General features: G+C 37.5%; 1 protein-coding gene across 1 annotated transcript in view; it reads left to right on the forward strand.

Moving 5' to 3' along the window:
• The first annotated feature begins 347 nt into the window (after positions 1-347).
• LOC131059813 (protein TRIGALACTOSYLDIACYLGLYCEROL 4, chloroplastic) overlaps positions 348-24916 on the forward strand; it is a 75288-nt gene continuing 50719 nt past the window's right edge. The window contains exon 1 of the mRNA XM_057992839.2: positions 348-895. Coding sequence (XP_057848822.2) covers positions 633-895 — 263 coding nt within the window. The 5' untranslated portion in view covers positions 348-632. The remainder of the gene's footprint in view (positions 896-24916) is intronic.

The following is a 24916-nucleotide window of genomic DNA, read 5'->3' on the forward strand; positions in this document are numbered from 1 at the left end:
TGGTACTAAAAGTTGTTTTAATTTTTCTAATGAATTTAATGGAAATAAGGAAATTTAATAACAAGAATATAATAAATAAAAACACAATAATTCAATATTAATTACAATATCATAATATAATAATAATTTAATATTAATCACAATACAATACTAAAATGATATTTTAAGTGAAATAATGAATAAATATTATATTTTTCACATATTTTATCTATATTCTTCTACAAATAAAATACTAGTTAATTACTGAACATTCTATTCAAATTATACATTATAATCCACGTAACCATTACACCTTTCTATACAAATGCTAACTATAAATAGTTTTTTAAACCAGTAAACACTTGTACAATGGTTCAGGTTGGTTTAGGACACAGCTCTCTTGTTAAGCCCGCGTCTAATTGGAAACAAGCAACATTCTTCAAACATTTCTAGAGACGGAGGTATTGCTTCGTAATGTAGGTATAGGATTAGATATTATATAATTTTATGTTGCTGAAGGAGGTGATAGTAAAATTGCGAAGGCGGTGCTGTGTTGATCGATCTGACTGCAAATGTGCCCGTTGGAGACAGAGGGTTACGGCAACTAGTACGATTAATAGTAGCGAGAGGGTAGTGTAATAATAATTACAAAAATGGGGAAAACTCATGCTCTGATGGATGCCCATTTCTGGGACACGGAGATTGCATCCCCCGCCTCAATGAATGGAGTGGTAGGGACGCTGCCTGACGAGGGTGCTGCGCCTCTCTCTCTTACACAGTCATCCAAGCTCTCCAGACCTCGTCAAGTAATGTTCATGCATCGCTTTCTTCATCTCCCACTTTTGCCCTCCTACTCTCCCACTCAAGGTGGACTCGTATTTGATCGAGCAGTTGTCTCTTTTCAAGGCTCCAACTGGTAATAAATTAAATCTTTATTCTTCTTAAACATAGTATGTGCTTTTCGCTTTGAATTTTGTTGGGCAAGGTTATGGGCACCTATGGATGACACGTTCTTTCGATTTTGAAACTTGGGTTATGCTCCAGTACATTTCTATAAACTGTTTTTAAGCTGGAATGTGTCCCATTTAGCTTAGGTTACACTTGAATTGGCCTTATTAATTAAGGTCATGCTGGAATTTTCCCCATTAAAACTGGACAACATTTAGTGTACTCCATTAAAATTGGGTAGGGTTCCATCGTATCTCATCAAACGTGGGGCATGGTCGAATATATCCAGTAACCTCATCATAATGCACTTCATTAAACTTAGGTAACACCCCATTGTATCCCATTAAGCTTAGGTAATGCTCGAATGTATATACTAACCTCAGTCACTATGTACCCTAAAAAGCCTCAATCATGCATGAATACTCTCCATTGAACTTGATTCATGCTTGAATGTATCCCACGTACACTAGCAAGTCGCGATCACATATGAATGCACCTCATTAAGCTTGATTCATGCTCAAACATATACCAGAAAGCTCAGGTCATGCTCATATGACCTCACTAGTCTCTCAGTCACAATGCACCCCATTAAAATTCGATAGTGCAAGAACAGAGGCCATTAAATCTGGGATATGCGTGAGTGTGACCATTAAGAAAGGATCGTGCTCATATGCACCCCATTCAACTTTGGTCACACTTGAATGCATCCCATCAAATTCGGATCATGCCTAAATGTATCCCATTGAATCTGTGTCATGCTCAATTGTACCCCATTAAACTTAGTTCTTGCTCTAATGTAATCTGGTAAATTTGGGTCATGCTCTAATTTACTCCTGTAAACTTGGGTCATGCTCTAATGCACTCCATTTTAAACGCATGCCTAGCTTCCAGCATATACTTCTTTATTTCTTCTTTATCACCTATAAGTGCCGTAATGGACATCACGTTTACACCATACTGTTTCAGCACCTGGTATGACCATGCCAACTCCTAGGGTAAGTTCCTTAAGCTCAATTTCAGTAACAGATCCAAAGAAAGTATTATTCCGCTAGTAAAACAAGAGTCCTTATATAATATCCCCAAACAAGGATAATGGAAAAACCACAATATCTCCAAAAAAATGCAATGGAAAATTCTGAAATTTTATCTGCAAATAGATAACCCTTCAACAAACTCAGATCTATGCTCAGAATATTTTTCTGATTTTACGCACTAAAACTGCCCAGAAATTTCATAAACTGATTACATTTTTTTTCTTATTTGTTCTTAGACGAAAGTAACCAGCAGCGTTCAGGTTTATGCTCAAATACCTCAGAAAATGCCTTCAAAACCTTAGCCACTCTTGCCAAAACCCTCAGAAAATCAGTGCTGGGTCTCACCATGATGATACACTTATCCTTGCTGATATTAGCTTCAATAATGCTAAAGAACATGCAGGAGTATTACTGTAGGTTGTCCAAATCTGATTTGATTCCTCTGAATCACTCCTCGAAAATGGTCTCCAAAACCCTGATAAGAATAGGCAACTTTGGAAATGATGTGTTAGGGCGTCACAAACCAAAGCCCTTCCACCAAAACACACCCTCTGACTAGGGGGAGCTCATATGTCTCTCCAAAATTAGGGTTACTCAAGGGTTTCGAACCTCAAGCCTAGAAATTGCAGCAGCAATAGAGAAAAGTGTAATCACATAATGAGCTCCAAGAGAACCCTAATATGTTATATAATGACCCCCAAAAGAATGATTTAATTCTCAACCATAGATTCATTGCTAGCCCAATCCCCCCTTAAAATAAAATCCTAAAAAATGAGCTAATAGGTTCCTTATTTTTCAATGCCCCCTTGACCTTTTTGGCACGTTTTCAATAAAAGTCACTTAAAGAGCTTGTCTTTGAAGTTATTAAACTTAAAAGGGGGAAATAGTGTAATGCCCTGCCAAGGAACCCCTGAGGAAACAAGCCAAGAAAACCTAGAATATTTTTTTTTGAAACATTCCAGATAAACTCAACAACTACAACACCAAAGATACGACACTATGTGTTGCACTTCCACGACAATGTGCACCCAAGTATCTCAAGGGAAACTATGACACATAAGAATATGTAATGTCCCCTTTTGTAAATTCTCTGGAATTAGGGACCATTGACTCACAAATTAATTGCAAGAGACTTCTAATTTAAAATCTTATCAAACGTGAAATTCCTTGATAAATCTTATGAGAATGATAATTATGATCTGCTATATAGTTATATCTGATTATACTATTGACATCAATATGATGTTCAAGTATTATTTGATGTGATGAGAGTCTTGATATACGAATCTGCAATGCACAACATTGAATGATTAAGATGGAGTATCTTGCTGTCTCTGATATTTCTTTGAAGATTATCAATTATGCAATGGAAATCTTATTTGTATGTTACTGCGATCTACAATTAGGGAGTTATCTCTACTATTCCTGATACGGCGATGTGCAATATGCTGTGAGCCTTCTCCTTGTTACTTGTAGTAATAATGCCATAATGCTGTTTCTGATTTTTGCTATGAATATATGCAAGTGTAATGGTGCTGTTCCAAATTTCTGTTTTTGAATATATGCAATCTTTACCTCCTAAGGTCGTGCCCTTTTGGAGTAGCTATTTCTTGGAGGATCATGTCTTGTCCTTCAATGACCATTGTTTGTTAACATAGAAAATTGTCTCAATGATAATCATCAATGATATCACACCCGTTTAGATAATTGCCGTCCATTTTAATGTCTTAGTCATAATTAGTATGCACTGATGCTATGTTTGTTTGACTAACAGATCATATAATTGGATTTCCTCTTACGGTAACATTGATATGGATTGCTTAATGCCTTAATCACTTATTCCTTGGCCAGCGATATGAATTTCTTATTGTATATTATAATCATCCTTTGATGATCGAACTGATAAAGCTTCCTCTCAAATCGATATTAATTGGTGGATGAGTGTGATGATTGTTTGACCATGTTACTTCTATCTCCATTATCTTCTTTTTGTACGATGGATGCTATAGTGGTGATATTTTACTATGATAAACAGTTCCACACAATCAATCTTATGATCTATTCTTCACTTGATGCTGTAATATCCACTGCTAGGAGGCTGCCGATTTCTGTAACTTAATAACAGTTCTGATTTCATCTGATCGATGGTCATGTCACTGGATGCTTTTAATTCCTTTCCTTTTTATCTCTCAATGTGAGGGAGAAGTCACACCTCTCCATTATGGATGCCCTTTTGGCAAGAGATGCACCCTTTTGCCATTAGCACCCTTTGAAAGAGTGCAACTCTTCATTACTTCTGCCCTTTTGAAGGGACACAACCTTTCACAATCAGATCTGCACTTCTTATTTAAATCAGTTTTTCACTTGTCATTCCTCAATTATCCTCCTCAAATGAGGTTCTCTTCTCCCTTTTATATCTCATGTTTGACGGAGTTGACTTTTCATTTCATTTCTTTGACTATTCATTAACTTAATTAAAATTTATTTAAATTTAATTATATTCTTTTATATTTTAATTTTAATTTTATTATTATTATTCACCATTAAATTGTATTTCAAAGTGGGGACATTATAGAATTCTTGAACACGATGACACCATCGCACAAGTGAGGTGACAACAGTGGCAGACTAGCAATGGATCCATTTGCCACAAAGAACAATAGAATAGAGGGAGAGGAGAGATGACACCACAACGGCGATCAACACATACCACGATTGCATCCTCTCAGCACATGGTACGCGGATTGGATGAGGGAATCATCAACATCCGATCCACATCACACTAGGCCGACCAATTTGAGCTCAAAATCTAATGACACGATTTGAAGATCACTAGCTCCAATGACTCGCATTTGATATCCTATTGCAATGCAACAATGCACAAGCAGAAAACTAAAGTCCCAAAATGCCAACTGACTAGAGGGGAAGGCTTAGGGCACCTTAGGCAAGGTCAACCAAGGGTTTTGACCCTTACAAAACTTCACAAGAAGCTAGAAGACTGCACTCAGCCAACTAGGCTTTCTCCTTGGTCCTAGGTTCGACGATCGGCTTCTGGCGGATAGGAACACACATATAGATACAATAGACACCACTAAAACTCACTCACAAAATATTAGTACCACCTTAGAAGTTTCCTTGACTCTCCAAGCCCTAATGACAACTTCAAAGCACTCAAACTACACTTCTTGAGCCTTGAAAACTTTGTTGGACAAGTGCATTGGACATGGGCGCTCACAGTGGATAGGGGCACCGGACCATGATAGTAGCGTGCCAAAAGAACACTAGTGCAATGCGCCATAGGCCTCTAGGTGGGCTGACATCCAATTTGGGTGCGCTAGTGTTCAATTCGGGCATTAGTGTCCCTTGCAACCTAATCTTGCTTTGTCATCCTTCGATCCGCATTGGTGCCTTGACCAGTGAGAAAACCAAAGTTAGGGATTGGTCCCACAGACACCATGAATGCGTTGGAGTAGACAAAATACCTTGGGAAAGTCTAAGGAACACAAAACATCAAAAAGGATAAGGGGGCAAAGTAGGCAAACTACTGCCTTGGACACTAGGCACCATCGACGCGTGCAAGGAGAGGATGGGGAGGCAGGCAAACACCTCCACCACACCCTAAACTCCTGCCCTAAGCTAAAACACACAAAGGCCAAGAGATATAGCGCTTGGATACTTTCACTTGGATACTTTCACAAGACTACACAATACGCATTCGAAGAGCCCCAATCGGAACCAAATTGACTCAAATCCACTCAAAACTACTCAAGTCACTACAAGGAGGTATGAAAACCTCGTGAGGGACTACAACACCCTCCAAGATGGCACAAGACATCTCTAAGTTCATTTTAAGCCCAAAAGAGAGGTTCCTTTTCTCATACGTATGATATAAAATTGAAGCATAAAGAAGAATGCATACATCTAGTGCCCATTACCAACTTTGACACATGTAAACTAAACTAATCCATTACATTATCAATAGATTACATCATCCTCCTTAAGGAATGTTGAATACACATATACATCAATACCTATCTTGGATTCAAACATCCATATGTTTACATTTGCAAGAATTGAGAAAGAATGTGAAAGCATGAGAAGAGAGGAGAGTCGGACAAACTTGATGCCATCCTTGAAGCTATGATCTCCAGTCCCTATTGTTGGTTAGCAACGTCACCTGACCATGTGGAACCTGGAGGTCCACCCCACCGTGTTCATGGAGATGGTCACATGGCCCAAACTCTCAAGTACTAATATACACATGGGTATAGGCTTATACACACACCATATACAAAATACACACACCATATACAAAGTATACACATCAAACATGATTGTAAAGTTAACATCTCTGATGGGAAGGAACACCATACATTTCAATTGTGAAGCAATGCATACAAGAGAATGGATAAAGCACTCATACAAGCATGAAGAACATATAACATCAAGGCATGAAATCACACATCATCCAAGTGCAAAATATCACATATCATCATAGGTCAACACACATGGCAATCTCATGATCATCAATGGAACAACACCAACAGGGAAGGCAATGCATCTTCCAGGTGCTACTCAAAACTACAGGGTTAGGTGTTAGAGAGCAAGAGCAGGGAGTGTTTATGATCTCTCACAAATTCTTGTTCTTCTTTGAATTCTCCTTCCTCTTCAACTTCATCACTTTCATCTTCGCCTTTTCGTTTCACTCCTCAGTGTAACTCCTCTTGCAGTGCTTGCACTTGTCTTTGGAGAACTCGAAAATTCTCTTTTGGAACAACATTGCCGACATTTCTCCCACCATGCATCCTTCTACCACACATCACTTGTGGAGGCATCTTGTTCACAAGCCCGCAACCACAAGTTGTGATGCAAACTGTCTCACGTTTGGTGCTCTGTTTGCACACTCAGGAACTCCTCCTCTGATACCACTTGATGAGGGGCTGCTCCATCCAACAACAACAACACAACAACACAAGAAATTCAAGAAGAAAATACTCGCTTCTTATTACTTCAAAGAGATAGAAAATTACAATATTCAAAACCTATAAAATATTAGCCAAATTGGCTTTATAAATCTTTAAGCTGGAGTTACAAGCTTTGCTTCTTAAGCTCAATAAAGTAACTCTGAATGCCTAACCACTAGCCCAAGCCTCCCCCTCCCTTTTATATCAAACTTGTGCCTCTTGAAAATCCCACGCCCCCTCTTGGAGAGCAACACATGGCAATCAAGAAATGTAACACAACTCGTAGAAGTCCCTAGAATTTTCCCAAATGGGTGTTTATGGATGTGATTGTTGAAATTTCAAAAATGGGCATCTAGAAATGTGTCCATTCAACTCCATTTTATCAGGATTCTTCACCTTCCTCATGTGGATACCAAGATGGATATTTTCTCTATTACACCTTGTAAATGATAGAAATGTGTGTCCACTCATGAAAATTACATTTGCCTTTACATATAGGCCACAAATATTAAATTATTTCAATTCCCTATGCTGGCTTGGTCATTTTTCAAAATAGATAGAGACCTATAGCAGCTTTCATTAAAAAAATAGTTCCATAGAGCTTCTTGATAGGGGGACGTGGGTACGGGTTCTGAGGATGGGGGACTAGGTGCCTAAATATAGGGACAGTGGGGGGATGATGGTGCTGGAGTGGCGCTGATATGAAAATTGAGGCGAATTGAAATATTCAAGGCAAAATCTGCAATATAACATCTTTGTGAGTGCCCCCGAAAAGGTAAAGTAGTTTTCACGAAGTCAAAGGTTGCAATCAGTATGTAGTGGCATGTGCCACATAGAAAGTGACCGGGCCATGTCCCTGGTGGAGGTGGTGGTACCCTAGGGGGACTTTTCCCCCAAGTCCCCAAGTCTTGGAAACATCCCCCTACTTGGGGTGTGAGGTTTTTTGTGAGGGATGCATCCCTGTGGAACATTGATTAAAAAATATTTACCTAACCTTAACTAAAAATTAAAATAACAATATTTTTGTGTGATGCAAGACTGCTCTACACTCGTGGATGCTCCTGCATCAAGACTTATAGTATCTCATTTTGAGAAATAACAAATGCTAAGGGTTACCTAACGTCTTTTCTCCCTACCTATTTGAGGGTCTTATCCTGAGGTTGGCTTCCTTTTCATGAATACTCATTTTTTTGCTTCACTTCTACATACTTTTCTTGGAGCATAACATCTTTCTCTTTTGCAACTAAATTTTGTTACTATTTTTCTAATGGATTGAGTACACTCACTCTCTATCTGGTCCAAATGTCCAAAGACGGTCTCACAAACACATCTGAATTGTGTTTTGTATATTTCCATCTTTGTTATTGTACCAATAAGGGAATCTGTTTTCTATTTTGCCTTCTTATTTGCATTTTTCATTTGTGCAATAAAATTCTCAACAAGTGATCTGAAAACTCTTTATTTAAATCTCCAAACCAAGAGTTAACATACTATGCTACTTGGAATTTCAACTATAATTGTTAATAATATAGAGAGAGGGAATTGTTGAACAAGTAGAAACTAAACATGTTGATCATCAAAATAGATCACAATATTTTACTTTGTATCATGTAAACTCTTTGAAGAGAGGAGAAACAGACTGAATGATGGTGGCAAATACCAACTACCTTTATTAAACAAAAATTTGGCTAGTACAGTAGTATGCTTGGATGTAAGCTTTCCATATTCCTTTTAATGGCTACTCTACTGTCCTAGCCTTTAGGAAACTACATGAACAGCTGGAACCTCCTCCTATGCTCGCTCATTACAATGTTATAATTCATCCCATGCTTTTTTACAACCAATACATGAAAAATTAATTGCTCAAATAATCAATGATATTTGATGTATTAACAAAGGAGACAAAGGCTCCTTAAATAGAGCTTACAAGACGACGTTTCTAAAAAGAAACAATCGTTAATAGGAGCTACAAGTAATGCTAAAAATAGGGTCTACCTGACAACTCTAAGACTCTAAAAAAAGAACTTAAGATGACAACTAAGATGACCATTATAGAATAAATATACTATTATTTTAATACCCTCCCTAATGGTCATCATACTCAATGCCCTACAAAAGACATTGCAGGTCTTTTGATCCATCTCTTTAGAACACTTTGCTGCTGTGGAGACCCTCCTAAGATCTGTAGAAAGTTAATGACCAAGAATACCAAAAGTCGTCCAATTTGATGTAACCCTCACACGTGAATTGCAGAACTGTCACACATGAATTATTGACCCTGAAACCATGATTTTGAGGAAAAATCGGCAAAACCTCCAAAGAGCAATCGCTCAATTTTGAACAAAATTCACAAAAACTTTTGCAGATGAGCATTGAGCACTGTTTGCTCCAGCAACCCAAAACAGACTACAAGATACCACGGTTGTAGATGTTTGTGTTGATTTTAGTGATCAGAATTAACATGACTCAGAAATAAACAAATATACATACATAAGAACACCAAGATACCCTGGGAAAACCTCCCTCTTGAAGGAAAAACCCAGCAACAATAATCCAGATCAAAGTATTTATAATCAGCAGAGTACAATTACTAGTTCGCTCACTTAGAGTATCATAGATTCAATTTATCTGATTTGGACTATAGGCGATCATTTAGGAGCAGAATTAGATCAATATGAATGCCCAACACAGACAATTTTCAAGGAAACACCTTCGCCCAGTTCTGGAGTATTCGCATATGAGACAAGGCAGATCGTAGGACATCAAACAATAGTTTGCTAACTTCAAGGAGATCCCCCAATGATGATTAATTGAAGTCCCTGAAGAATAAGTTCGTTAATGTAGATTGCTGATTAGTAGAGACAAATTCGCTGATGATGATAATGGCATAAGGCATCAACTTGCCTTGCATATATACATGGCGTCAATCTTTAGAACCCCAAGGTCGGCCTAGATGAGTTTGCCCCCAAAAATACTAATAATATAATTATTATTCACAAGTTACATATGCATCATCGCTCAAATAGGGCCTGCCCTTAAGGTTCACAAGTTACATTGATATCTATTTGGGCCCAGCCCAATTACAAGCTATCCGAATTGGGGCTCAGCCCTAAACATTAATCAATTATATCAATACAATTAATTTTAAGGCCAAGGGCCACATTAAAATTAATTAAGCTAGGCATTTGACCTAGCTACATTTCAACAGTTTGCCCTAGCAATATCAGGTGCAACCAAAAACAAACTGCAACAAACCGTGATTTTTGTGGAAAAAATTGTCAAAACCCTGAAATTTGAGGTTGCAAATCATCATTTTTGTGGGAAAAAAGGGTAAAACCTAGATAACCAAAATGCCATGTGAACTTCACGAATTACAGATGATAATTTTTAAGGAAAAATTGTAGACCCTAGAATAATTTTTAAAGGGGAATAAATTATGAAGGCCACAAACAATTTTTTAGGAAAATATTGTGAAAACCCACAAACAATTTTTTAGGAAAATATTGTGAAAACCCATACAAATAATTTTTGAGGAAAAAATTATTAAAACCCTCCCATGATTTTGTGGCAAAAAAATTAGGAAACCCAGAATATAGTTTTCAAGGAAAAAAATTATAAAATCCATAAATAATTTTTTTGTGGACAAAAATTATAAAAGCCACATAATTTTTTTAAGGACAACAATTATAGAACCCGCAAATAATTTTTGAAGGACCAAAAAAATTAAAAGTAAATAAAACTATCAATAATTTTTTTTTTTGGAGAAAAATTAAAAAAAACCAAACACGATTTTTAAATAACACAACCTTAGGCTCAAAAGATTTTGCGGCTGATCCTCCATCAATGCCAAAATCATTTATCATTTGCCAAGTTGAGAAGATGAATAAGGAAGAAAACAACACCTGACTGGCAAAAGAAATGAAACCCATTGGAAAGTATGCCTATAGGCTGCAATCCGACACCAAAAAATCGGAAGAAAGCTTGAAACACGCAGAACCTTCCAGATTTGAGCAGAAAAACTTGTCAGAAAAGACAAAGTTTAGGCCACGACAGATGAAACATGCGAAACACCCACGAACTTGCATCGCACGGGCAAACAGAGGGCGACGACATCACGAATAGAGCTACCGACACGTAGGAAAATTCGATGCCTAGAAAATCGATGCCTAGGAAAATCACGTGCACACACACAAAAGGTTCTGGAAAACGGGAAACCTTGAGACCAAGCCTGCGGAAAACAAAGAATCATGCTCACAATTTTTTTCATAACAAAACGCGACCTGCGAATTTGTAAAAAGGCGTCGTGGTTTTTCCCTAAACTTGGTCGTGGTTTTTGCAAAGAAAAAACAGCTCAATCTCGACCCTTCCCGCCCAAACACAAAAGGAATGAAAAATTTCATAGATCCCACGAACAAACGATTTTCAAAAACCCTCGAATCTGAAATCAGCAATCAGATTTTTTTTCAAAAAAAATTAAAAAAATGTTTTGGAATATTTTTCCAGGTAGCGCCTCCAGGAATTTTTATTAAAAATTTGCCAAATTCTAAAAAGTCCCATTAACCCGCTTTGATACCATGAAAAATTAATTGTTCAAATAATCAGTGATATCCAATGTATTAACAAAGGAGACGAAGTCTCCTTAAATAGAGCTTACAAGACAATGTTTCTAAAAAGAAACAATCTTTAACAAGAGTTACAAGTAATGCTAAAACTAGAGACAAATTGACTAACTCTAAGACTAAAAAAAGAACTTAAGATGACAACCAAGTAGACAACTAAGATGATCATTATAGAATAAATATACTATTATTTAAATAGTATAACCATGAAAAATTAATTGCTCAAATAATCGATGATATTTGATGTATTAACAAAGGAGACAAAGGCTCCTTAAATAGGGCTCACAAGATGATGTTTCTAGAAAGAAGCAATCGTTAACAGGAGTTACAAGTAACACTAAAAATAGAGACTACTTGACTAACTCTAAGTGTGATGTCCCCTTCCTAAATTCACCCTAAAAACATAAATTAGCAATAATTTTAGGATTTAGGAATAGGAGCTCATCCTCAATACAAAATAACTATTTTCCATATTATCCAACCATAGGTAATATTAGGCATACCTATCAATCATTTACTTATGCTAATAATGAAATGTTTAAATATTTTCAATTAAGATGAATAGATTGTTAATTTGTTGTATGATAAGTATTAGAGAAAAACGAAGAATGAGATCACTGCAATCTATGGGTTAAGAATGAATTTCTGAATTACATGGTTATTGATTTATTCATTCCTTAATTATTTGTTATGTGAATTGTCAACATTTTATTGTTATCATTACAGTAGGAAATTTGACCATTAGTAAGTGCATTGCTTAATTAGCATTGATTTGGATTACTGATGAGGTATCAGCTTAATGGTAAAGGATGATTAATGTTACATTACTTGGCTGGTGAGTTATCAGCATTGTTTATTTTTTATCCTTAATTATTTGTAGTATTGATTTTATTAATTAATCATTTGGATAATTCATTTCATTACCATATTGTTATACTTAATTATTTGTAGCATTCATTTCATTACCCATATTGTTTGTTTATATATCATAGTTGTAGACTGAATCATACCTTATTTTCTTAAGTCTTCCTTACTTATATTGAAATACGTTTAAACCAAATATCCTACATATTCTATAGCTTACTGATATGCATTGTGTGCTATGTATGAACCCTGAAAATTAAATAACAACCTCAGGTTATACTTACCTTTTTTCAAGCTGAGTGCTGTTTGAATTATCTCGTGGCAGACTGGAATGCCACCGATGGTATTTCCCTCTCTTTCAATCTGACTGTCCCCTTCTCTTATCTGCTGTAGCTTCTTCCTTTCTTTATTTCCGTGTCTTCCTTAATATTCTTGTTTATCTACCATTTTCCCCCCCTTCTATATTTCTTTTCCCTCCCCTTATATCTATTCCCCACGATGCTTGGGGAGTGGTGACTCACCACCATTCAAGGCGGTGTCGTCCGTATTTTTGCATTCATAAAATTGGACAACCCCTTTGAAATTTTTGTTCAAAAATGAAATTTTACTCTAAGGCACACTTTTCGAGGCAAAATTTTTGCTCTTTTCTGAACTGGACTAATCTTTAGTTCATCCTTGATTCACGTTTTGAGTTCGTTTGCTTGGTCCTTTCTTCAAAATCGGGTTTTTTCCTTTAGATTGCGAGTGGGAAATTTTCCTTCTTTTGCAAGTTAAGAGATCCTTTATGTTTTTTTTAGTTGTAGGGGTTTTTTCAAGCAATTACAAGTAAAAGTTTATAAAAGATGTGTAACTTGTAATTTGCTTTTTCTTTTCCATTTTCCCCTTTTGTCTTTTAAGTTGTTTTGTAGGAACTTTTTGGTCAAATTATAAGTAAATTTAAAAATACAAGTTTTTCTTTAAAAGTTCCTACTTTCTTTATTTTGAGCTTGTAATAGGGTTTTTAAAACCCGATTTCAAGTGTTTAAGTTGTTTTGCTCTTCTAAAACCCGATTTTGGAAGATTGAAGGAAAGTGATTTTTATTAAAACTTGTAATAGGGTTTTTATAACTCGATTGCATCTTTTTTGCTCCAAGTTTTTATGCTCATTGCTTGTAGTCTAATTCAAGAAACCCGATCATGCTTTTCTACCCAAGGGCACAACGAATTTCTTGGCATTCAACCAAATCCGATCGATAAGGAGATGGTGCCATGAGTGCTTCTCTATTTGCTGTGTGTGCTTGTTAGAAATTAGGATCTTAGTGTTGTTTATAACTAGGGCTTTATAGGGTTCGGATTGCCTTAAGGCAACATCCGAACCCTTTTAGGTTTGGGCCCTAAAGGGTAACGTGACCCCAAGTCTAGGCCCAGCCCTATCTCTCACGCTATCCTAAAACACTCACGCCATAATAAATTTGGCACCAAAACCTAAAGGAGGCCGACTTGAAATAAAGGTTAAAAGCGCATATAAATAAAGGACATTTCTCAAGTCAAAATCATCAATTCAATCTCAAGCAAAAGTGAATTTAGCTCTGCTGCTAAGGTGCGAATTTTCAAGGAAGGGTGCGAACTTATCCAAACTTGTGCGAAATTGTCCAAGAGGACATAGAGTATTTTGATGCAGTTTTGAAGCATGCAAAGGGACAAATCTGATATGTGAAGATCAGATTCAAGTTAAGTATTGTACTTATGATTTAGAGGAGAATATATAATCTGACCTGTGGGTCTTTCATGCTGGGTTTTTCCTCCTTGGAGGTTTTCCCAGGGTATGCTTGTTTGTCTACTGTTTTTATTTTTGATTTTACTGAATGTTGGCTTATTAAAATACTGCAAATCTGATTACAATCTAGGGCATAATCAATTATATAAATCTGATTAACATACCTAGGGTATAAAATTACATGGTATCAGAGCTAAGGTGTCACTAACTTCTGATTTTAGCAAATCAATTGTTGCATATAGCTGTTGTTTGTTTTCAGATTAAAAATGTCAGGTTTGAAGGCTGAAGATAGACTTGAGGGAGCCATTGATTTTGCTGCTTGGAAAGTTCGTATTCTATTGATCCTTGAAGAGAATGATCTACAAAAATTTGTAGAAGAAGAAAGGCTGTCTCCTCCAGAAGATGCTGAAGAGCTGAAACTGTTCAAGAAAGATTCCCTCAAGGCTAGAAGGATCATAATTGAGTCCGTCAAGAATCATCTTGTCACTGTCATATCAAAGTTTGTATCTGCCAGAGAAATGATCAAACACTTGGAAGGGATGTATGGAGTCAACAATCTCAGCAGGGCCCTTGGTCTAAGACAGCAGCTTCTTCACATGAAAATGAAAGAAGAAGACTCAATCATAGCCGACTTCATGAAGATCAATGAACTAAAGGACAAGCTAAGCACTCTTGATTGCCAAATCTCAGATAATGATCTTGTTATGATTGCATTAAATGGTCTACCTGATGAATGGGAACCATTCATTCGTAGCATTGGTGGAAGAGCTGATCGTCCCAACTTTGAGCGTCTTCAATCTGATTGCATCGAAGAGGAATCTCGAATTGAGGTAAGAGGAAAACTCAAGAACTCTCTCAAAGATAATCATGTTTTCTTAACTAAATCTAGGAAAGGTGGTCATTGGAAGAAAGAGAAGAGAAGCAAAGATTTTAGATCCTCCTCCTATGATCCAAGGAAAAAGTCAAGAGATTCCTCTTACATTCGTTGCTTCAGATGTGATAAGTATGGTCACTATGCCAGAGATTGTCAGAATGACCCAAAGGAAAGGGAAGCCAATTTAAATGAAGTTGCCGAACAAAGTGAAGATTACCTTCTTATCTCTGCTCTATCCAGCAATGTTCCTACGGACAGCAATACGTGGATACTTGATAGTGGTGCCTCCAAACACATCTCAGGATTTTGTGAGCATCTCTCAGATCTGATTGAAAAAGACACCAATCTTCATGTAGTAATCGGTGATGATGCTCAATACTCGGTAAAAGGTTCTGGCACTACCTCTTTAAAACTAGATTCTGGTATTTCCTTGCAACTCTGTGATATTCTCTTTGTACCTGGTATTAAAAGAAATCTTATTTCCATTTCTGCCTTAGAAGATAAGGGTTTGCAAATAGCATTTTCTGAAGGGAAAGTACTCGCTTGGCCTAAGAAATCTAATTTCAAATCTGCTCGTATTATTGGAAATAGATGTGATAGTTTATATAAGCTTCCAACTAATCCAATTCAAGCTCTCATTCATGAGACCCCCGAATCATGCGAGCTATGGCATAGAAGATTGGGTCATCTTCACTTTCAAGCTCTTCCCACTCTCGGTAAAATGGTCAAAGGTATGCCTAAACTCAGTTTATCTCATGATGATGCTTGTAAAGGTTGTGCAATGGGTAAGAATGTAAAGAATCCTTTTCATAAAAGCGATAGTAGGGCTAAAGAAAGGTTAGAGCTTATTCATTCAGATTTATGTTGTCCTATGTCTGTAGCATCTCCTAGCGGTTTCCTATATTATGTTATCTTCATAGATGATTTCTCTAGGAAAACATGGATCTATTTTCTTAAATCTAAAGAGTCTGAAGAAGTCCTAAACAGATTTAAAGAATTCAAAGCCTTAGTTGAAAATACTACAGGAAATCGAATTAAATGTTTGAGGTCTGACAATGGAGGTGAATACACCTCAGGTAGTTTCTATGACTTTTGTGTTAACGCAGGAATTAAGAGGGAGTTCTGTGTTCCCTACAATCCTTAGCAAAATGGAGTTGCTGAAAGAAAGAACAAGACCATTGTTGAAGTTGCAAGAGCCATCATCCATGATCAAGACTTGCAACCTTTTCTATGGGCAGAAGCATCCAAAACTGCAGTTTATATTTAGAATAGATGTCCTCATCGCGTCCTAAAGGATGTGACACCTGAAGAAGCCTTTTCAGGAATCAAACTTGACATCAGTCACCTAAGGATATTCGGAAGCCCTGTGTATGTTCATGTGCCTAAAGAAAAACGAACCAAGTTGGATCCATCTGGAAAGAAAGGCATCCTAGTAGGATACAACGAATCTTCCAAAGCCTTCAGGATCTACATTCCAGGTCAAAGGCATGTTGAGGTAAGTAGAGATGTAACTTTTGAAGAAGATATTGCTTTCAAAAGATCTAAAGGTTCATTAACCAACGATAATGATATGGTGATTGAAAATCAAGATTCAATAGTTGATGCTAACCCTGAGTTACAGGAGGAGTCTACTGACCTTCCAGATCAGGAAGTTCAGAATGACCCACCAGAACCCATGCACTTTACCGATATACCTCAGGATATTGTGGTCTGCAAGAAGAGACCACTTTGGGTTAGAAACACGATTCAAGATGCTGAAGGGTTTGTTGCTCCCAGAGGAACCTTTAGAAATAGCAAGAGTTTCCAAAATCACGCCAACTACATTTCTATGATGTGCAATATAATTGAGTCTGAACCTCACAATATCGAAGAAGCTATGTCCCTTCATGCTTGGAAATTAGCCATGGATGAAGAGTATGGGTCTATCATCAAGAATGATGTCTGGGACTTTGTACCTAGACCCAAAGGTAAGTTTGTTGTTTTCTCTAAATGGTTGTTTAAAATTAAACATAATGTTGATGGTAGTATTGAAAAATATAAAGCTAGGTTTGTAGCACGTGGTTTTTCTCAAAAGGAAGGAATAGATTATGAAGAAACCTTTGCCCCTGTTGCTAGATATACTTCTATTAGGTCTATAATAGCTATTGCTGCAGCCAAAGGTTGGGAGCTGCATCAAATGAACGTTAAGACAACCTTCCTTAATGGTGTCATTGAGGAGGAAGTCTATATTGAGCAACCAGAAGGTTATATAATCCATAAAAGAGATTCTCATGTTTGCAGGTTGAAGAAAGCCTTATATGGGCTCAAACAGGCTCCTCGTGCTTGGTATGAAAGAATTGATAAGTACTTACTAAGTTTAGGATTTTCCAAGAATGATGCTGATGCTAACATTTACTTGAAAGTTTATAATGATGAGATGCTTATTTTAGTTTTGTATGTGGATGATTTATTTCTCACTGGTGAAAGTAAATTAATCATAAGATGTAAAAAGGAATTAGCCTCAGAATTTGAAATGAAGGACTTAGGTCTAATGCATTACTTCCTAGGGTTAGAAGTATGGCAAAGAGCTAATGAAATTTTTCTAAGTCAAGGAAAATATACTATTCATATTTTGAAAAGATTTAGAATGTTAGATTGTAAACCTATGCATACCCCTATGGAATCTAACTTAAAGAAGTTAAGTGTTTCTGCAGCTAACTCTGATTTTGCATATGCCTTTGAGTACAGGCAGTTGATTGGCTCCTTGATGTACCTAGTCAATACTAGGCCAGATATCTGCTATGCTGTGAATGCTCTCAGTCAGTTCATGAGCTTACCTAAACTTGTTCACCTGGTTGCTGCCAAGCACATTCTAAGATACTTGTGTGACACGATTGGTTATGGGCTGAAGTATTCACTTAATACCTCAATCCTCTTGGCTACTCAGATTCAGATTGGGTAGGAAGTGTCAAGGACAAGAAAAGTACTTTAGGTATCTGCTTCAACTTGGGCTCTGCAATGATCTCTTGGGCATGTAGAAAGCAATCTTTGGTAGCATTAAGCACTGCAGAAGCTGAGTACATTGCCGCATTTGTTGCATCCAGAGAAGCAGTGTGGCTTCGTAAGCTCCTTGTTGGATTATTTGGTCAAGCTAGTAATCCTACCACCATTCATTGTGATAATCAAAGCTGTATAAAGATGTCAGTAAATCCTTTATTCCATGATTGGTCCAAACATGTGGAAACACACTATCATTTTATTCGGGACATGGTGCAAAGAGGTGCCATTCATCTAAAGTACATTAGCACAGATGAACAGATTGTGGACATCCTTACCAAACCTTTATCTAGAGTGAAGTTCGAATACTTCAGAGACAAGCTTGGTGTTGTGGAAAACGGGACCCTGATTGAGAGGGAGCTGCAATCTCAGTGACTCTATTTGTAGCACTATGAATCATCCTTTTCTTGTGTGCAAGAATGAATTATGTCCAATCTATGCTTGTGTGCTAGATGGATGATTGTAATTATGTAAAGACCCACTTGTGTACTACACTTTCTATGCTTGTGTGCTAGAACCATCCTATGCTTGTGTGCTAGGTGGAAGATGTAATTCTATGCTTGTGTGCTAGATCCATTCTATGCTTGTGTGCTAGATGGAACTCTAAAGGTTCAGATTGTGTATTCTCCTTTTCCCTAGTTAAGAGGGAGTGTTGTTTATAACTAGGGCTTTATAGGGTTCGGATTGCCTTAAGGCAACATCCGAACCCTTTTAGGTCTGGGCCCTAAAGGGTAACGTGACCCCAAGTCTAGGCCCAACCCTATCTCTCACGCTATCCTAAAACACTCTCGCCATAATAAATTTGGCGCCAAAACCTAAAGGAGGCCGACTTGAAATAAAGGTTAAAAGTGCATATAAATAAAGGACATTTCTCAAGTCAAAATCATCAATTCAATCTCAAGCAAAAGCGAATTTAGTTCTGCTGCTAAGGTGCGAATTTTCAAGGAAGGGTGCGAACTTATCCAGACTTGTGCAAAATTGTCCAAGAGGACATAGAGTATTTTGATGCAGTTTTGAAGCATGCAAAGGGACAAATCTGATATGTGAAGATCAAATTCAAGCTAAGTATTGTACTTATGATTTAGAGGAGAATATATAATCTGACCTGTGGGTCTTTCATGCTGGGTTCTTCCTCCTTGGAGGTTTTCCCAGGGTATGCTTGTTTGTCTACTGTTTTTATTTCTGATTTTACTGAATGTTGGCTTATTAAAATACTTCAAATCTGATTACAATCTAGGGCATAATCAATTATATAAATCTGATTAACATACCTAGGGTATAAAATTACACTTAGGATACTAATTATTATAAACAAGATCATGAAGTAAATGAAATGAGAAACATACATGCATAAATGTACACATTACACAAGATATAATGGGGAAAACCCTTTCGGGGAAAAAACCCCATAAAGCATCATTTTATTAAACACTTACAAATATAGTCTATCATAAAATAGACTTGACCCTGGGGATACTCCAATACTTCCACATGGCCGATAATACCTCTTGTGCATAGTGATACAACTCACCATAAAGCTCCAAATTCACACCTCTCAAATGAGAGAGAAGCTCCTTAAATATAGGAGAAAGGCTGGCTTCACTGGTCACACCTTTTCAATAACCCCTACTCATAATTAATTAATATTCTAATAATTATTAGATTATAATTATTTCAAATGGGATATGCTTATAAAGCATATAATATATAAGGTTTTATAACCTTATATTAGAACATTATATATAAATGTTATAAGGATGTGATCCCTAATAACATTATGTTCTAACAGTGCTCCATGTTTTTGGCGCCCATACCTGTAATTTTTGCCATGTTTGGCATTCGTGGCATTTGGCATTCAACATTAGTCTTTGACGTCAAGTAGGGAACGTTTTCTGTGCTTTTTCTCCTTTGTATGTGGTGATTTTTGTGCCTTAATGCTCAGACGTGGAGGCTAAATTGTTTTCTTATAAAGCATCTTGTGCATATCTCTTCTTCTTCTTTCATTTTCGCTTAGGGCATTCTTCAAGCAAGGTATGTTATTTTCAGTTTAATTTTCCTTTCTTTTTGATTGTTTTTAGTTTCTGGTTTGATCAAGTTTTGCAAATAATCTTGCTCTTGCTTGATTTCGGGTTTCTAAGTGATCTTCCCAATTGTTAAGTTCTTTGAATGCAATTTGTAATGTGCATGTTTTTCCCTCTTTCATATTTTTCCTATTTACTTGTATTCGGGATTTTAAAACTCGAATACAAGTAACTGTGGTTATGATGACCTTCCCCTTTGGTAAATGGAGTTAACATTCTTTTTCCCAAAATTTCAATGTTGAGAGTTACCATGAAACTCATTCACTTAATTTCGGGTTTTATAAATCTGATTGCAAGTAAGAGCTTTTCCCATTTCCAAGTTACCAAGATGAAAATGTCCTCCATGTTTATCCTTGGTCATCCAAGTTTGCCATCATTGGTCAAAATCATTCTTTCCATCATTTTCCTCATATCAAAATTCCTATTCTCGCCATTGCATTCATTCGTCACACTTTCTTTCTTTTTCCCCATTATGAGTCTACTCGCAATCGGGATTTTAAAACCCGATTGCAATTATGTCTTCACAAGAGTTTTTCCCCTTTTCCACACTTGCAATATTCCTTCCAAGATCCAAAATTGGTCAAGAGTCAAGCCTTTAAAGCCTCTTGTTTATTTGTCACTCCTTCCCCAAGAGCTTTAGCGCTAGGGTTTGAGTTTTTTTCCATTTGAAGAAGGTGATATGACTTTTTCAGCAGATTGTGATGTTGCTTTGACACTTTTGGATTTTCATCGCAGCGTCATAGATTCCTGTTCAATGACCGATTTGTTAGCATCATCTTCTCAAGAGAAGAAGTACAAATATGACAAATATCAGAATGAGATCTCTCCTTCCCAAGTCTCTTCTTCATTGGATGAGATTAAAGATACAAAAATCGGACATGTGGATACGTCAAATTTCCTTGAAAGGGTTGAAGAACCTAAGGATCACAATATGCAGCGCTTGTTGGATAGTCATATTCATCTTGCCTCCTCCTTCCCAATGGCTGCCCTAGAGCTGGAATTTGTTCTTGCTTGTGCTGCTCATTTTGTCCAGGAGACTAGAACCGTTAGAGATGATGATGGAGAGGTTGTTATCCGCCTTGATGCTGAAAGTATTGAAAAGATTTTCAAAATACATACCTGCTCTTGTTTATGTAGAAATCTCAAAGGAAAGTGCAACAGAATACTATGCTTAGAGGGAGAAGGAATGCAAGCGTCATATTAACAAATGGATTCATGAACCACGGACTTGTCTTACCCGGTGGGCCAAGTTGTTTCACTGTGATTTCAAAGGAGAGATTGGTGACACAATTATTCTTTTAAGTAGGATCATGGGTTTAGAACATTCTAATATCTTTGAACCATGGATGTATCAATTCATTGTACTCATCAGACAGTCTCAACACATCTTTTGGAGTGAGATTATTAGTGATGCTTTGTAGGAACAACTTGCCAAGGTTCCTACCACTTTGTCCTTCTACATGAATTCATACTTGGTATATATAGCAGCATCACTCAGACATTTTCTTGGTCTTTCTACCAAGGGTGATCGCTTGCTTGTGCCTGTGTGGGAATATTATGATCAATTGCCTTTGAGACCCAGTAGGCTTCATTACAGGAGAGTCCAAGATGCTTTCTATGGTCATTATATGTGTTTATTTGATAAAACATTGAAGAATAGAAGGGTGCCGGATGCTGCATGGGAGAGAGTAAATGAATACGGTTGCTTATTCCTTCAGTTCCCAACTTTTACTTATATGAGAGTCGGATGCTACAGTGGGCAGTCCTATATGCTTCCGAGATACCCAACCGATAAGATCATCCTTATGGAGTTGGGAAGAAAAATTATGGCAGTTCATGCGCAACAATCAGTTCTACACAAGGCTGGAATGAGGATATCTTCAAGTTACCCATTACAGATTGGACGATATTCCCTCATAACGTCCACAAAAGCTAAAGCCATGGAGACTGAGATGCAGGAAATCAAGCTCAAAAGGTTCAAAGTAAGAGCAGATTTTGATTATTGGAGCATGAAAGAAAGAATTAAAAAATCTTTCACACATGTGCATCGCATAGAGGATATTTGGATTGATCTTCGCACAAAAGAGGAGATTCGTAGGATGGACTACTGTAGGCTCACACTCGAGCAAATTGTTGACTTGTATTACGCAAGTAATTGGTAAAAAATTGAATATATATTAACAATGAGCAAACGCTCAATAAATAGGATTACAAAGAATTACAAGAGGGCAAGTTTCTAAAAAGAAATTGCCAATAAGATCGAGCAAGATCTTATTAAGATATTTACACTAAGTTTACAATATTGAGCATTAATAATAAATTAATAAAGTATTATTCTAATACCCTCTCTTAATGCTCAATCTATCAACTACACCGATAGACCCCCTTAATTTTACAAACTTATCTGGACTGAGGGGTTTGGTGAAAATATCTGCTGACTGCTCCGAGGTAGGAACATACAGCAACTGAATGGATCCGTCTTCAACCAACTGCCGAATGTAGTGACGATGAAGTTCTATATGTTTGGTTCTTTCATGGAAGATTGGATTCTTGGCAAGTTTGAGAACTCTCTGATTGTCCGAAAACAAGGGAGTCGGACCTGCTTGAGATATTTGCATATCCCCAAGCATCTGGCGAAGCCAAACTGCTTCACAAGCTGCCTTAACAGCTCCTCTTTACTCTGCTTCTGTCGAAGAGAGAGCCACGACCTGCTGCTTCTTACTAGTCCAGGTGACTGCACTAGATCCCAAACTGAACACATATCCAGAGGTTGATTTCCAGTTATCAACTGAGCCTGCCCAATCTGAATCTGTGAACCCACCGAGTCTAGGATCATCACTCCTAGTGTAAAGAAGTCCATAATCCGAGGTTTCCTTTCACATAGCGCAGGACACGCTTCGCTGCTACCCAATGATCAGCCTTGGGGGCTGTCATGAAGCATGAGATGTAGCTCACTGCAAAACTGAGGTCAGGTCTAGTGGCAGTGAGATAGATGAGACTGCCCACTAGTTGCCTGAATTGTGTTTCATCTACAAGAGGAGAATTAGACTTGGCTGACAATTTCAGACCAGTCTCGATAGGTGTGGAAGCAGGTTTGCAATCCTGCATTCGAAACCTGTCAAGCAAGCTTCTGGCATACTTAGACCGAGAAAGGAAGATGCTGCTATCAATCTACCAAACCTCAACACCCAAACAATAATGAAGAAGTCCTAAATTTGTCATATCAAAAGTGCTGCACAAGTCCTGTTTGATTTCTGAAATCAAATGTGCTGAATTCCTAGTAATGATCAAGTCATCCGCATAGACAACAAGAAAGAGAATATCATTACCAGAGTGTTTGATATACAAATTACTATCTGAAGGACTACACTGAAAGCCATGAACAACCAAGTACTGATCAATTTTTATGTACCATGCTCGAGGAGCCTGTTTAAGTCCATAGAGTGCTTTCCGGAGTCTACACACTTGCAGTTTTGAACTGGCAACCTTGAAACCAGGAGGCTGTGTCATGTAGACTTCTTCCTGCAATTCACCATTGAGGAAGACACTCTTCACGTCCATCTGATGGACTTTCCAACCATACTGAGCTGCAATGGCGAGAAGAAGACGAATAGTACTCATCTTGGCAGTAGGAGCAAAAGTCTCCTCATAGTCAATGCCTTCTTGCTGTGTGAATCCTTGAGCAACTAATCTGGCCTTATATTTATCTAAGGTACCATCTGCATGATACTTGACCTTATATACCAATTTACAGCTAATGGGTTTCTTCCCTAGAGGAAGATCTGAAAGAACCCAGGTGTGATTCTTCTGAAGACTTTGGAACTCAGCATCCATTGCCTGTTCCCACTCTGGAATCCCTTTGGCCTCTGCATATGTTTGAGGCTCATAGATACTGTGGATGTTAGCCATAAGAGCAAAATTAACTGTGTTTTGCTGTTTGCCCTTATTTCTAGAAGCTCTACCCTCAATGAGCTCATCAGGATGAAGATCATTGGTGGTCTTAGCCCACCATTTAGGCCGAAGAGTAGATGTGCCAACATCAGGAGCAGGAGGAATAAATGGAAGAGGAAGCGGATCAGGATCAGGAGGAGGAGGAAGATGAGCATCTTCCGGAGGAAACTTAGGTAGTGCATCATCAAATACAGAATCTGCATCATCTGTCCTATCAGATGAACCGAATGGAAGACAGATACCTAAGTCAGAAGCCTTCAAAGGTTGATCCTCAAAATGCTGCTGAGATGAGGAAAGCTGAAATGGTCCTTGTTCTTCATCAAAGACAACATCACGACTGAAGATAAGACGATCAGAGTCTACATCAATCAGTTGGTAAGCCTTATGGTTGTCACTGTACCCTGTAAACATGAGCTTCTGACTCTTGGAATCCAACTTAGTGCGCTTGGCATCAGGAATCCACACATAAGCTAAAGAGCCAAAAACTTTTAAATGGCTGATCCTAGGTTTGCGGCCAGACCATGCTTCCTCAAGAGTCTTATTTTTAACAGCATGAGTGGGTGACCTATTAAGAAGATAGACTGCTGTGAACACTGCTTCTGCCCAATATTTCTTAGGAACGTTTCTATGTTCCATCATGGACCTAGCCATTTTTGTAATGGTGCGGTTACGACGTTCTACAATGCCGTTTTGCTGAGGGGTGTATGGTGTGGTTAATTGACGTTTTATGCCACGTGTATCATAGAAAGTAGAGAAAGCAGAAGAACAAAACTCCCCCCCATTATCAGACCTAAGAGTAATAATAGAAGA

This window comes from Cryptomeria japonica, chromosome 10 (assembly GCF_030272615.1).
Source record: "Cryptomeria japonica chromosome 10, Sugi_1.0, whole genome shotgun sequence".
NCBI classification, from domain to species: domain Eukaryota; kingdom Viridiplantae; phylum Streptophyta; class Pinopsida; order Cupressales; family Cupressaceae; genus Cryptomeria; species Cryptomeria japonica.